This window comes from Neofelis nebulosa, chromosome 9, assembly GCF_028018385.1.
Source record: "Neofelis nebulosa isolate mNeoNeb1 chromosome 9, mNeoNeb1.pri, whole genome shotgun sequence".
Taxonomy (NCBI): Eukaryota; Metazoa; Chordata; class Mammalia; order Carnivora; family Felidae; genus Neofelis; species Neofelis nebulosa.
In genome coordinates, this window is record NC_080790.1 from 66,659,639 (window position 1) to 66,675,823 (window position 16,185).

The 16,185-nt window shown below is 38.7% G+C and overlaps 1 protein-coding gene across 9 annotated transcripts in view; it reads left to right on the top strand.

Annotated features, from left to right (window-relative positions):
• The first annotated feature begins 11,641 nt into the window (after nucleotides 1–11,641).
• CCDC88A (coiled-coil domain containing 88A) overlaps nucleotides 11,642–16,185 on the top strand; it is a 141,109-nt gene continuing 136,565 nt past the window's right edge. For 4 of the 9 annotated variants that reach the window (XM_058684065.1, XM_058684066.1, XM_058684069.1 and 1 more), the window contains exons 1-2: nucleotides 11,642–12,537; nucleotides 12,635–12,735. In XM_058684065.1, coding sequence (XP_058540048.1) covers nucleotides 12,475–12,537; nucleotides 12,635–12,735 — 164 coding nt within the window. In that variant the 5' untranslated portion in view covers nucleotides 11,642–12,474. The remainder of the gene's footprint in view (nucleotides 12,538–12,634; nucleotides 12,736–16,185) is intronic. The other 5 variants (XM_058684061.1, XM_058684063.1, XM_058684062.1 and 2 more) reach the window with 2 other exon arrangements.

Consider the following 16,185-nt stretch of genomic DNA (forward strand, 5'->3'; position numbering starts at 1 on the left):
AATGCAGAAGTACAGGGATATTATGTTATTTACACTGTGAGACATCCTGGTAGCACCAAGTCACTTGATTTCTAGGACAGGTAGAATTCCACTTTCCTGCTTCTCTGGAGACAACGGATGATCTACATGTGTGTGTACTTGGCGCACTCAATAACCAACTCCAGTCTCATTTACGCCTTTATGCTGAGGTCAGCATTTAAGAGGCAATGAGGGGAGAGGAAGCATTCCTTTCGTGATTCCACCTCAGACTTGAGCACCACATTATGTTTAAAAACACATGATATATATGCCAGTAAGTAGACACAGATGATGTTTTGTAGAGGTAATCATTACTATACCATCTGTCAGGTTCTGCAGTTGGTTAAAAAAGAAAAGAAAAGAAAAGAAATTAGTTTGGCAGGACTTGCTCTTCACAAAATCATGTTGACTTTTGCCAATTCCATGTAATTTGATATGCCCTTGCAAAATGAGTAAAAGAAAAGTGCTTTCACATTGTGCTACAGGAAAAATATGGCCATTGTTCTTATGACCCTTGTTAAATAAAAAAAAAATTCAAGTATGAGTTAGATAGGGCCATAGTAAAAAAAAGAGAGAGAGAAAATATAAAAGGCAGAAATACCTGGGTAACTAATTCAGAATTACCAAAACTCAAAAATTATTTGTAGCTGTAATATAATTGACATACTATTGCCATATCTTAAATTAAAAAGAAGAGGGGTGAGATCTAAAACCGTCTGGAATCAAAATATACCCAATGCAGGACTTGGAAATCTGTTTTTTTAGACTTATGCTAGTAAATTTCCACAGAAGCTGGGCATGAGTTTATGAAAGGTGACATTAACATACAATATCTTCCTAATTAAGACTCAAAGTTTTCACATGATTAATGTATTGTGAAATATAGAAGATGTAGCTGACATTACCTACTAACATTATTGCAGCCAGTACCATGACCACTATGTTTATTTCACAATGATTTTGGAAGATGCTAATTGAACTTTATCAAATAGAAGTAAAGGGCCTAATTCTGATTTGTTATCCATTTTACTTTTATTAAACAAAATGATGAATAAGGATTTCAAGTAGAAATACATTATTTTTTAAAAAATTTTTAAATGTTTTTTTATCTTGAGAAGAGAGAGAGAGAACAGGGGAAGAGCAGAGAGAGAAGGAGAGAGAGAATCCCAAGCAGGTTCTGTGCTGTCAACGCACAGCCCCACCAAGGGCTCCATCTCACCAACTGTGAGATCACGACCTGAGCCAAAAGCAAGAGTGGGTCGCTTAACTGACTGAGCCACCCAGGTGCCCCTGAAATAGGAATACATTCTAAATAAACGTTGATGAATGGGTTTAGTGAAGGTTGGTTTGTATGCAGTGCTTCCAGTTTCTGTTGAGTAGAGGACACAGATAAGAGAATCAAGTACCCCTTGTTTTTGTTTACCCCAGTTTTGTTATTTTCTTTTAAAATAATATCTTTTAATAAATTATATTTCCTTCTACTTACAAATCAAGTTATTTAAATGAAAGTTATGAAAAATTAATTATTTTCACAAATTTATTCATTCAACTAATATAGAACACCTACTGTGTGCAAGACACTGCAGGGCTCTGATGCTATATATCTGTCAGTTAAAAAAAAAATTTGGTTTATACCTGCATTAATGGACCATATATGTCAAGCTATAAGCCACAAATTGTATGGCATTTTATTTTTAACACACTTATCAGCTCCCTCTGTTTCATCATGGCATTCCACCAAAGATTTAAGCTTCTAGTTTGAAAAGAATTGCCATCTTGTATGGCCATGAAAGGATCTGTAAAAATAGTGCTAGGTGATCTCCTCATTTTTCACATGCAGCTCTGTGCTAGATAGTTTTCTTTTGGGGCCTTTAGTTTCAATCTCTCTTTCTCTGTACCAGGAGGCTGACCTCCGTGGACTGCATCATCTGGGTTCTCTTGCTCTCTGCTTCTCATGGTATTCAGCAGTGGGGGACACTGGCTGGCAATATGAGTGAGAAGGACAGAGAGATTGGGATATTCTTTCCTAGTTTTTTCTTCTGCATCATGATGATGGCAGTGGCCCCATTCTCTGTGGACACAGCTCCTATCCAGTGGCTCCTCTTACAAGACTATGTATGGTCTGCCAGGATTCTGATAACAGTGTCCTCCTCTTGCCCCTTCAGGCCCAGGGGTGAAGCAGATGCCTGCTACTGCTCATCTTTGGGTGCTTTACCAGCCTCTGTTGGTTCACTTAACATCCCACACCTAAGTTACCCTTTTTCTAACTTCTGTTTAGTTAGGCACTTCCGGAGTACCCCCTGTTTCCTGCTGGCACTCAAGAGAATTCCACCCCCTCCCCAAATAATTTCATATCTGGGGAAAGGTTTTCAATGGTAACACGAGAGATTGAAAGCAATTTGAACTATATCTGATGCACCAGAATAATGGAATTCCATTTCCAAGCAACTTGAAGACAAACTCTTCTGCACTTCCAGAACATAATTATACAATACACTTGGATGGTCAATTTAATTGTTCATAAAGTTAATTAATTGACTGGAAAAGAATTCAATCCTGTTTTTTGTTTTGTTTTGTATCCAGTGTAAATACAGTGAATACTAGTTGAGAGGTTGACAAGCAATAGTCTAGGGGCCAAATCTGACCCACTGTTTTTTTGTAAATAAAGCTTTTCTACAACACAGCAACACCTATTTCTTTACACATAATCTATGACTGCCTGCTTTATGCTACCATGAAAGTGGTTAGTTGCAACAGAGACCTTATGGCCCACGAAGCCTAAAATATTTACTATCTGACCTTTTACAGAAAAAGTCTGCCCCCCTCTAGAACTAACCTATTGAATGATATATTTGCCATTTTATTTCTTTTGGCCTCATTTAGATACAATCTTTTCTGTGTCTTGTCTGCTCCATATGCTATCTCACACATATGATAGCTCAATAAATATTGATTCATGAATCAAGAAAGTGAGAATGCTCTGACAAATATAGAACTCATAACCTCAGTTTTATTCTAAACCCAGAGAATACATTTTTATTCTTTTGCAAGATGTATTAGCCAAGTTTTAGATATGGTTGTGGGAATTTGAGGTTTGATGTTTTAAAAATCAGTAAACTGGGGGCACCTCGGTGGCTCAACTCATTCTGTTGAGTGACGGATTTTGGCTCAGGTCATGATCTCACGTTTTGCGAGTTTGAGCCCTACATTGGGCTTGCTGCTGTCAGGCTGTCAGACTGTCAGCACAGAGCCTGCTTTGGATCTTCTGTTGCCCTCTCTCTGCCCCTCCCTGCTTGCACTCTCCCCCAAATAAACAAATTTTTAAAAATACATAAATAGGGGCGCCTGGGTGGCGCAGTCGGTTAAGCGTCCGACTTCAGCCAGGTCACGATCTTGCGGTCTGTGAGTTCGAGCCCCGCGTCGGGCTCTGGGCTGATGGCTCGGAGCCTGGAGCCTGTTTCTGATTCTGTGTCTCCCTCTCTCTCTGCCCCTCCCCCGTTCATGCTCTGTCTCTCTCTGTCCCAAAAATAAATAAAAAACGTTGAAAAAAAAAATTAAAAAATAAATAAATAAATAAAAATAAAAATACATAAATAAAAATTGGTAAGCTGGCAGTTCTACATATTTAACATATGATGAATATCATTATTAAAAATGCATTTGAAGAAGTGCTTGCTGGTTCAGTTGGTAGAGCATGTGACTCTTGATCTCAGGATCATGAATTAATTTAAGCTGAGAGACATATTCAAATTTTGATCACTGTTATATTTTCTAATGGTGTTGTGAGAGTGGTAAGGTTTTTAAAAATAATGTGAAATAAATGCAATGATGTATTAATCTCTGAGTGGTAGAATTATGGGTTTGATTTTTTATTTGTTTTTTTCTTTATATCACTGATTTTTCCAAACATGCCAATGAAATGTATTATTTTCATAATGAGAAAATAAGGTAATTTTTAAAATATGAAACATGTTTAGGGGTGCCTGTGTGGCTCAGTTGGTTGAGTGTCTAATTCTTGATATCAGCTCAGGTCATGATCTTACGGTTGGTGAGATCAGTTCCTGCACTGGGCTCTATGTTGACAGCATGGAGCCTGCTTGGGATTCTCTGTCCCTCTCTCTCTGTCCTTCCCCTGCTCTCTGTCTCTCTCAAAATAAATAAATAAACTTTATTTATTATTTTTTTAATATGAAATTTATTGACAAATTGGTTTCCATATGCACCCAGTGCTCATCCCAACAGGTAATAAACTTTAAAAACAAAACAAAACAAAAAAAAATGTTTAGTTCCATGCAACTGAATATTTTATATTGCAATTTTAGTTTAAGAAACCAAAAACAGGTATTTAAATTATGAAATCTGCAAAATAAAATTGAATCTGAGAATTCTTCTCAAGCTACTATTTAAATAAAACATCCAACTGACACATATTGATTGAAAATTAGGAAATAAAAAACATTTACATTAAACAATTTGTTAAGTTTAATGTGAATTTTAACTTTCAACAGCAGAACATCAAATACATCATCTCATATATCAGTGTATACATTTTTTATAGATCTTCGTATTTTCATTCAATAGAAGGAAATAAAATGTCTTCAAATTTCCTTATTTATAATGGTTATTATCAATTTTAATTTGCATTATTTTGTATGAGAACAAATCTACAGTTTTTCTACGATTAGAAGCATTTAATTGTTTTAGCCCACACTTATTTTTAGTAGCCTAAAAGCACCAGTGTTTTATGTAGAAACCCACTTCCTGATTTACCTTGAAGGGAATGCCATGTGGCATATTCAAATGATGCTCTAAAAATGGTATTATTATACTTAAGAATAACCAGTTCATATTTTTTTTATTAGAAGGTCTTAAGCTTTCATGTTATGGTATGTAATTTGTCAATTATATTTCCATGGTCTTTACTGTGAGGGTAGTCCCTGCCACATGGAATGAGTCTATTTTATTAATGAACCATCATTTATTTTGACATAGGCTAGGTTCTGTTTTTTTTTAAAGATTTTATTTATTTTAATGTTGATATATTTTTTTTTTTTTAATTTTTTTTTTTTAACGTTTATTTATTTTTGAGACAGAGAGAGACAGAGCATGAACGGGGGAGGGTCAGAGAGAGGGAGACACAGAATCTGAAACAGGCTCCAGGCTCTGAGCTGTCAGCACAGAGCCCGACGTGGGGCTCGAACTCACGGACCGCGAGATCGTGACCTGAGCCGAAGTCGGCCGCTCAACCGACTGAGCCACCCAGGCGCCCCAAATGTTGATATATTTTTTTAGAGAGAAAGAAAAAGAGAGAGCATGAGCATGGGAGGGCCAGAGAGAGAGTGAGACACAGAATCCTAAGCAGGGTCCAGGCTCTGAGTTGTCAGCACAGAGCCCAATGTGGGGGTCGATTTCACGCATCATGAGATCATGACCTGATCCAAAGTCAGACGCTTAACCGACTGAGCCACCCAGGTGCCCCTGAGATTTTACTTTTTTAAGTAATCTCTGCACCCAATGTGGGGGTCAAACTTACGACCCCAAGATGAAGAGTCTCATGCTCCTCTGACTGAGCCGGCCAGGTGCTCTGGGTAGGTTCTGTTTTATCTAGGTTTTAACAGGTATTGCTGATGCCTGTCTCTAGGGTGTAAATGGGTAGAAAGTAGAGGTTGGGAATAGGCTTACAGTCAGAATAAGAGAATGTTTTTTTTACCTTTTAAAGATCCATTTTGGGGCACCTGGGTGGTTCTGTCGGTTGAATATCCGACTTTGGCTCAGGTCATGATCTCACAGTTCGTGAGTTCGAGCCCCGTGTCCGGCTCTGTGCTGACAGCTCAGAGCCTGGAGCCTGCTTTGGATTCTGTGTCTCCCTCTCTCTGTCCCTTCCCCACTCATGCTCTGTCTCTCAAAGATGAATAAATGTTAAAAACAATTTTTTTAAAGATCCATTTTATAAAATTTGTCCTTTTCTATACTTGTGATTTTCTCCTGTAATCAGATTTCCATTTGCTTAGTAACTTTCCATCAGCAGCATTGGAAATAGGAATGAGTCACCACCTACTGCATGGGATTAAGGAATTAAAGGAGGAACCAAGCAAACATGAGGAACTGATCACATGATAGGACAATCACACCCTGGAAATACCTGGTAAGTAACCGTTAATTTACAAGATTATTTCATGTCCTATCACAGCAAACTAGTTAAAGGAATAGGGTAGCACCACCTCACCTAAATAAGACCAAGAGAATGAAAGTAAGCAAAAACATTACACCGAGAGACACTTTTAGGCATATCACAAATTCATGCACTTTAGTCATAAGAGAGCCCATTAAGTTCTCTCTCAAAACTTATTAATTCTTCTAGCCCGTTTTAACAATCTGTGAATTCCCTGCACAACAGAAAACGAGAAGCAGCAAATTAGAATGGGGACTATCAGTAGAGGTCTTGTCAGCAACAAAAACCAAAAGCCAAGAGAGAAAACAGGAAAGCTATTCAATGTAAAATTAAAAACTCAAAACATAGTTGTCTTGGGCCTGTGAATGTAGGTCAAACATTCATGCACTTCTCAAGAGCCCGTGAATGCGTAATTATATTGAAAGCACAACACAATCATTTAGGTCAATTATGAGGACATATATGATTAATAAAAGGTCAATTTCTCTTCAGGATATGCTGTCCAATAAAGCTTAGACAATTATGACAACTTTCTAGAAGATTTGCATCAAAATGATAACAAGTGAAAAACAATTTGGGTGCTGAAAAGGATAAATACCATTATATGATGCTGAGAAATGAAAGAATACATGATGTTTACATATTGTCCTAAGCTTTTCTCTCAAAAAAAAAAAAAAAAACTATATAGACTTGGGAAAAACTTATCTCGAAAGCCATTTGTTTTATGATCTCAATGTCTTTTTAGTTCTTTAAATTCACTGGCAAGCAGTAATCACCAGCTTATGCCTCCTTCAGGTCATTAAGTTAATTAGAATAGTCTTTCTCAGAAGTTGCTCTGCTATGAGCTCTTGCCAGTTGTTAGGAATTTAAAGTCGTCACCATGGTTGAAAGAAGACTCTTTGACACATTGATAGAAGGTGCCCATAATAGCAAGGCACTGTCCTAAATGCCAGGGACATAAGGATGAATTTTAAAATGTCACTCTCCTAGAGTTCCCCATCTTCTCAGAAGAGCACATCAGCAAATACGTGCCATTACAGAAAACAAGTTACAGAAATAAAGAGTGGTTAGATACTATGCAAGGCACAAAAGAGGAAGTGGTCAACTCGACCCGAGGAAGAGGAATGAATGCTTCACAGAGTGGCACTTGAATCCTGAAGGACAAATGGGAGTTGACCTGGTGAGGAGGCAGAAAAGAACATTCCAAATGGGTGTGATAGCATAGAATATAGTGGTGAATTTGTGATAGTTCACTTTGTTTGCAACACAGCATCAGGGCATTTGAGAGGAACCATTGAAAGTGGGCTGAGAGGAGGACCCCTCTCTCTGCCCTGTCATCTCTTTTCAAGTTTCCTTCCTTCTGTGCAGTTGACATATGGGACAGAGCAAATCCAGTGTCTAAGCAGATGCCCAGTAAAAACTGAAAACAGTATGCCCACTTCACAGTTGAGGAAACTGATGCTTAGAAAAGTTAAACCACGTACCTAATCCTCCTCTCTTTCTCTCTCATTGTATAATATTTGTCTTAAAACTAGAAAAGTAAAACGTATGCCTTCTATGTTCTCAAGTGAGTTTAAAATCTTATTCATTAGTTCCAGAGGACTTAAAGACCTTATTGAAAACTGTATGAGAGAATGGAGTTTTGATGGCATTTCTTTTTAAATATTCATGAAGTAATGGTGCCATTCTTTTTTTAAAAAAACAGCTTTTTTTTTGGAAAATTAATTGACAATTCAGCCATGTAAGATATCCAATTCAATGATTTTTAGTATATTCACAGAACTGTGCATCTATCACAACTTAAGAATATTTTCATTTTCTCAAAAAGAAACACTGCATCCTTAAGCCTCTAACCCCATTTCCTCCCAACTGCCCCAGATCTAGGCAACCACTAATCTACTTTTTGTCTATACAGATTGGTCTCTTCTGGACATTTTATATTAATGAAATCATACAATATGTGGTATTCTGTGACTGGTTTCTTTAACTTAGCATAATGTTTTCAAGGTTTATCCATGCTGTAGCCTACGTCACTATTTGGCATTTTTAATGCCAAAATATTCTATTGTATGGATATAATACATTTTATACATTTATCAGTTGATGGACATTTGGGCTGCTTCCATTTTTTTTGGCTATTATGAAAAATGGTGCCATTCTACTATTGTGTTTGTGTTATTTTTTAAAGTTTATTATTTATTTATTTATTTTTAAGTTTTATTTTGAGAGAGAGAGATAGCGTGAGCAGGGGAGGCGCAGAGAGAGAGAAGGAGAGAAACCCAAGCAGGCTCCTCAGTGTCAGCCCAGAGCCCAGCTCAGAGCCCAGTGCAGGGCTCAAACTCATGAACTGTGAGATCATGACCTGAGCAGAAATCAAGAATCTGATGCTTAACTGACTGAGCTACCCAGGCACTCCTATTTATTTATTTTGAGAGGGAGAGGGAGAGAGAGAGAGAGAGAGAGAGAGAGAGAGAGAGAGAGAGAGAGAGTATGCGCACTGAGGGTGAGTGGGGGAGGGGCAGAGAGAAGGGAGAGAGAATCCCAAGCAGGCTCTGCCACTGTAAGCGCAGAGCCTGATTTGGGGCTCGACCTGAGCTGAAACCAAGAGTGAGATGCTCAACTGACTCAGCCACCCAGGTGCCTCTGTGTTATTTTTATTATACTAGCCTATGGATGTGATTAGCTTTATAAATATGTGCCACCAAGGAACCCGGTTTGCAGTGAGTCTATCAGTTCCCATAGTAGGTCAAGACAGATGTAAATGTGGGTACTTTTGGTATACAGGTAGTATTATATATGTGCAATCTGTGGGGGAAACCTCAATTACAAAATTCAGGGAAGAATCTTTCTCCAGTGATTCCTAAATGGGATCATGGTCCATTCCAAACATTTAACTTTTGATTGGAAGAGAGCAGAGCAAATAACTTAGACCCTAGTCAGATGGGTATGATTTTTCCAAAGTCCTTTCCTGTTGGATTCAATATTCTAAGAAAGAATGAATTCAAGACAAATAAATGACTACCAAGTACAAGACAAAAATACCTGGAAGGAATCTTGAGTAATCTCTTCCTAAGTGAAAGGAGGTTAGGAGGAAACTTTTGGATTTTATCTTACAGGATGTTGCAATTCAAGGACTATTAAATTGTGTATAATGTACAATCCCTTTTGTGCCAGACAAAGAAGTTTCCTGATTGTACTCTTGAGATATTATAAAGCATTTCTAAGGTTGCTGTTGAGCTAGAGAATTGTGAATTGGTAGGTTTTCAAATAAGTTACTCCAGACCTCAGTCTGGTCTAAAGCTTTCTGTTTTTACAATTAACTCCTCATGTTTCTTTGTTGAGTGTGTGTGTGTGTGTGTGTGTGTGTGTGTGTGTGTAAAAGCTAAAGATAGACCAGGAAGCATCTGGGGCCTTTTGGCTGTAGAGGGGAATCCAGATTTCTGAGGGCTAGCTATCCACTAAACTGGATACACAATGCTATCTATATCTGTCCAAAATGCCCCTAACTTATTGTACTTTGTGTTAATACTATGAGTTTTTCATTTATGAGTGAAGCAGGTGGGTCTGTCTGAAGATAAACAGTATAAGGCATGAATACTTCCATGTTGTTTGGTTGACCTTCTGAGGGATTACGAAGAAAAGTGGGCAAGTCAAGCTTTGGGCTGCTCTGAAAGCCATGCTTTCTTCTTGATGTCAGCTCTCTTTTGGTCTGCATTTCCAAACAAAGGATTATGATTAAGAAACAGTCATCAAGGGGTGCCTGGGGGGCTCAGTTGGTTGAGCATCTGGCTCTTGATTTCCTCTCAGGTAATGATCTCACAGTTTGTGGGTTAGAGGCTCGCATCAAACTCTGCACTGACAGAGCAGGGCCTGCTTGGGATTCGCTGTCTCCCTTTCTGCCCCTCTCTCATGCGCGTGTGTTTCTCAAAAATAAACATTTAAAGAAAAAAGAAAGAAAAAATCAAGAGCAGAAGGAAAAGATTGCTAGCAATCAGTATGACCCAAAGCTGCGTACTGGTCAGGTAATGCGAGATTCTACTGTGTACACAACATGCAAAGTGCCACATCAATGCAACCTCCTTTTAATTAAGACAATTTTGGAAGGGCATTTCTCTGGTCTCCACAGCAAGATCCTTTCTCCTGTAACTAAAGTAGGAAGGTTACATTTCAAGTTTTTTTCCTAAATATCCTTCATTTGGGGGAAATAATGATGAAAACATCAATAATATTTATGGAGCACTCACTATAGGTTGCCATTTAGTTTAACGCTATTATTAGTCCCGCTTTGAAGAGAGTAAAGCAGAGAGAGGTTCACTTACTTGCCAAGGCTCACGCAACTGGTAAGTATCAGAGCCTGGATTTGAAGCAGACAGGAAGACTCTAGAGCCCAGGCTCTCACCTAATCAAGAAAATTTTCTGTATCATAACTTAGTGTTATAAAACATTTTTCCTGCTACTTTTTAAAATATCAGGTAAGTATTCAAAGTAGATTTATGGAAACAACACACACAGCAAAACTGTAATACTATCTTTATTTTCTCAAAAAAATTGTTTTACATGCCCATTTTGTACCAGGGAAAAGATTTTTATGTTCCTTCAAAATGAGGGATTTTGCTGGGCAACTGTTAAAATTACTTTGATGATTCCAGTCGTGCATCGCATAGAGATTTATGACAAGTATGTAATCTGTTTGTCACCCAACTTGGATGATTTCCAAATGTTTCCTTTTAGTAGTTCTTGATTTTGTTTAGATTTTTTTTAATGGCCAAATAGTCAAACAACATTGTCTGAACCACGTTTGCTCCCATCAGGGAAAACCAACGTGTTGAAAGATGGCTTTGGTTATTTAAAATCCTACTACATTCACTTGCAACTTTGAAAAGCATTCATGCTTTAGTGGACTGGATTTTTAAAAGGAGAAGAAGAAAAAATAAAACCAAGTTTGAGGCTCAAGTCCCTCCTTTGCTATTTGCTGCATTTTTTCTACTCTTTGCGGGCAAAAGCACGCTGAACAGATCAAATCAAACTGTCTGAAAAAGGCTGTCTGCATCCCTCATGTCTAAAAGAGAAGGATTTCGTTCCCTCTCCTTCACACATCAAAGAAGGCACTCGGGGAGGAAATAAACCATAATTAAGCATGAGCGACCAAGCAGACAGACCCCTTCCTCTGCCTTCCCCATCCCCGCCCCCCACGCCCTGGCAACAGTCCTGGGCGCGAGCTAGGGCCGGCCACCGCAGCAGCTGCATGGAGCGCGCGTCCACGCCTGCGCCCGCCGCCAAAATCTGGGCGGCGGCGGGGCCGTCCCCGGGGGCGCGCTCGTTCGGGAGCGCGCTCATGCAGCGGTTTTCTTCTCCCACAATCCAGAGGCTGCGGCGCGGGAGGGGCGGAGAGTCGGCGGAAGGATATGGGCGCGGAGGGAGAAGCGCGCTCCCTTTGACGGAGGGGTTCACGGCACTGGTTGGGCGGCGTGGAGCGGGGTGTGATGCGGCACTGCGGTTCTGAGGCCGTTACTCCGGCTCCTCCAGAGAGGGCGGTGGAGGAGGCTGGAGCGCGGTGGTGATTTTGTGCCAGGGCTTCCCAGAGGCGCGCTGAAAAGGCTACGGGGCTGAGGAAACTGGGGGGTTAGGGACACACATTCAAGCCCCCACCCCCGGGAGGGGAAGGGGGCTGGAAGCGAGGCTTGAGGTCGGCGGAGGGATGGTGTCTGTTCGGGGGGAAGGGGCGAGCCCTGTCTGTCGTTGGTGAGGGGCTGCGGGCAGGCGAGGCTCCGCGGGTCGTAGCGGCTCCATGCCCACTGGTGGGTGGAACGTGTTGAGCGGGACGCGGAGGTCGAGCCTGGTGGCCGCTCGGAACCCTCAACATACTATCTAACGTGGTATTTCATTTAGCCCACGTTGGGATTAATTCATTGCGGGCGGCTTCGCTGGTCTGGCTCCTCCAGGAGCTGGGCAACCTTGACGGGCTTTTTGTCTTGCTGCTCCAGCCCCCTTTCCCTTCCTCCTCCTCCAGATGCCTTTTCTCTGCCCCTCCTCGCCCGGTACAGACATTTCCAGCGCAAGCTGCCGCTCGTGGCTGCTGTCGAAGCCGCTTCTCGGGATTTCGGCTTGTTCCCCTCTGGGGTGTTTTTTGAGGAGGGAGAGTTTTTCTCCCCTCCACGATGGGATTTTCTTCCTGTGCCAAAATGGACTTTCACTGATTTCTACTTACTTCTTCAACGTTTAGTGATCAATTCCCTAGGCGTATTTTTGTGGTAGTTCCCTTTTTCAAATACATTATCTGTAAAATGGAGAACGAAATTTTTACTCCCCTCTTGGAGCAGTTTATGACCAGCCCCTTGGTCACTTGGGTAAGTAGGGTGTTATTTATTGTATCTTTTGCTGCATTATTTGTGGCTGCAGAGATGGGAGATGGGCGTTCGTGTCCTGACGATCATTCCGTTCTAGGTAAAAACGTTTGGACCTCTGGCTGCAGGAAATGGGACCAACCTGGATGAATATGTGGCTTTGGTTGATGGGGTATTCTTGAACCAGGTCATGCTCCAAATGTAAGTGTTCTTTTCTTTCCTAGGGTAACTTGTTTTCTTTGAAAAAGGGCATACTGTAAACTTAGAGATTTTATGTTTTAAGCTCCTAATTGCTTTGGCCAGAAGAATTCAGGTGGTTTAAGAATTGGACCTTGAAAGGAGTGATAATCTTACTTGCCCAGCCCATTTATCACAGTCTAGTAATTACGCCTATTAAAATTGTGAAACTTTAATTTTTCATTCTGCAAACCGTATATTGTCACTTACTGTCTTTAAGTGTTGAAATCCAAATCACGTTGTGTCCTCTAATTGGTAAATAGAGAAAAGAGAATATGGGAATAGTTTCCTAAGGGGGAATAAAGCCTTTACTGTGAAGTTATGTGTATTAGATGCAGAAATGTCTTATTAACCCTTGTATCTAAAAATAAGTGGCTGAGATTTTTGAAACTGGTGAAGTAATAACAGATTTCAAAAAAAAGAATTTCAAATAACAGTTCTGATTGGTGAGAACTGTTGCTGTGGCAAGTAATTTAAATGGGTACAGTAACTCAAGTCTGATTAGATTATTATGTGAATTGTTAGATTAATATTGGGGGGATCATTTTAAAGTATTTTTAAAGCTAGTTTTGAAATGCGGGTAACTGACATCTTGATGACAACTAGATAATGATTTTAGTAGGCAAATCTTTGTCTTTTATGTTTATGATACTTGGGTTTGTATTCAGTAGAGAAGTACTTTTAAGATGGGAGTTGAATATCCAAATCGTGTTGGTAGATTAGTGAAATAAAAACCATTTTTATCATTATAGGTATTGTAGCATTCAAGCTAAGTACATCAGTGTAGGCTTTCTAAGTACATCAGCATAGGTTATCAAACTCTGAATGTTATTGTTGTGTTCAAAATAATGTGTATTTAGCCTAATCTCTCTTGAATAGAATCTGATTACAAGCGTAGTTTGGAACCTTCAATTTCAAAGCATTCTTAACCTTTTATGTATGTGGGAGTTTAGTGCATTATTAATAAATAATTGTTACTAAGGAATAAGTCCACTGTGAATAATCACATAAAGTGTCATTTCTGTATTTTGTAGGAAATTATGTTTCTTTTTAGATTTTTTAAATAAAAGAAGAGGTAGAAGTCAAAATCATAAATGTTCCAGTGTAACTTCTCAGTCTGTGTGCCCAGAGATATTGGTAGTCTGTGTGCTCAAAGAGATTTGTGTGTTGTTTTTCATGTATGTATTGATCCTACAGAGAAGCATTGTACTACTATGTTATTCCATAGGTGTTTTATTTGTATAGGCACTAAATGTGTGTATATTTTTTTCTTAAGAAAGGAAAAAGGAATGTAGACAATTATTTCCATGGACAGTAAATATATTTTTGGCAGCTCTGCCAGTGGAACTATTTTTTTATCTTTGAAATATCTCACTGTTTCATAAGCAAAAGGGTAGAATAATTAAATTGACTTCTATTTTAGGGAACACACATGACAGGAAGGGTAGCCATTACAGTAGATACTCAGAACTTGTTCCCTCTCTTGTTTTTAGATGGAGAATTTTGAATTTGTATGCTGAACCCTAAAAAAAAATAGGTGTATTTACAAAATAGGAAAATACTTTAGTTTTCCACTTTTTTTAAATTTACTTTTTTATTTAATTATTTTTAAAGTAGGTTTCATGCCCAACGTGGGGCTTAAACTCATGACCCTGAGATTAAGAGTTTCATCCTCTGCTGAGTGAGCCAGCCAGACACCTTTAGATTTCCACTTCAATGTTTTTTATTTGAATGATTCTTTTTCCAAAAAATATTTAGATTTTTTTGAGCCCTGAATAGTTAGCCAAGGTACTAAAAACAGACACTTGTTTCCACTTTGAGTGGAATTGAGTGCAACTTTATATTTAAAAATATATATGCATATTTTGAAAGTAATGGTGTTTCAAAATAGTGGTTGCCAGGTTGTTTTTTGGGGGGGGGGCGGGGAGAGGACTAGCTCCATTCCAAACCTCAAATCTACTTCTGTTTTCAGTTCCACCTCTCAGTTTCTTTAAAAGTTTTTTCAGTGTCCTAATTCTGTTCTGAATGACCTATATAAATTAAAGGGAAAGAAAATTAGAAAGAAAGGAAGAAGTAGGCTTTAGCTTTTTAAAAAATAATTTGCTTAAATAAGATAAATGTATTTTAATTAATTATTTACCTAATAGGGCAACAAAATATGCATTGTTTTTAAAGCTGTATTTTGCTAACTTTAAAATCATTAAGATTTCTGTTAAGTACTTTATTCGAGTTAATGTTTGATTTAATGTACTCTATTAAATTGTCAGTTGAACTGTACCCAGTAAGTTAACCTAAAAGGTAGCCTTAGTCTAAGTCATCTCTAGATTAAATTTGTTTACAGAATTTGTGAGTGAGAACCCTTTCTAAAATGAAACTATTTTTCTTCATGTTTGTTTTGCTTGGAGTTTGTTAAGCTTCTTGGATCTGTGGGTGTGTGGTTCTTAACAAATTCAGAAAATTTTTGGCTGTTTTTTATTTTTAGAAATAAATATTTGTATTAGAATATATAAGTGTGTGTGTGTGTGTGTGTGTGCGTGTGTGTATTCTTGCCCCCACTTCCCCTTTTGGAAGTCCCAATTACATGTAAATCAGGCTATTTGATGTTCACTGATGTTATGTTCATGTTTTTTCAGTCTTCTGTGTTTCATTTTGGATAATTTTGCTATGTCTTCAACTTCATTAATCTTTTCTTCTCTAATGTTTAATTTGCTGTTAATTCCATCCAGCTTCTTTTTCATTTCAGACATTATGATTCCATTCTAGAAATAGAGTTCTTTTTGTATCTCACATGTGTATAGCTTTCATGCTTTGTCTTTTCTCTAGCCACTTGAATATATAGAGTACAGTTATAACTGGATTAATATTTATTTCTACAAATTCTATCTGTATCATTTCTGGATTGGTTTTGATCGATTTTTCTCCTCATAAAGGATTGCATTTCTTTGCTTTTGCATGCCTGGTAATTTTTGATTGGATGATAGACATTTGGAATTTTACCTTGTGGGGTGCTGGATATTTTTGTTTTTCATTACATATTCTTGAACTTTCTTCTGGGATACATTAAATTACTTGGAAACAGTTTGATCTCTCAGGTCCTGCTTTTAAGTTTTATCAGGCAGTACTACTTTGTTACTCTATTGGCAAAACCCTTCTGAGTACCCTTGATGGTAGGAACAGGAGCTATTTCTGGACCTGTGTGAGCTCTGGGTGGTATTCCCTCTTATCTGTACCCACCCCCCGACCCTCCACTGTTCTTGGGTAGTTTCCTCACATGTATATGCTAATAAGTACTCAGCTGAAGACTTGAGGGATACCTTCTGCAGATCTCTGGGTTTTTCTGTGAACTTTTCTACTCTTATGTACTCTACCTTGTATATGACAGTCACCTTGTTGTCTCTAGATTAAGTTCTGTCT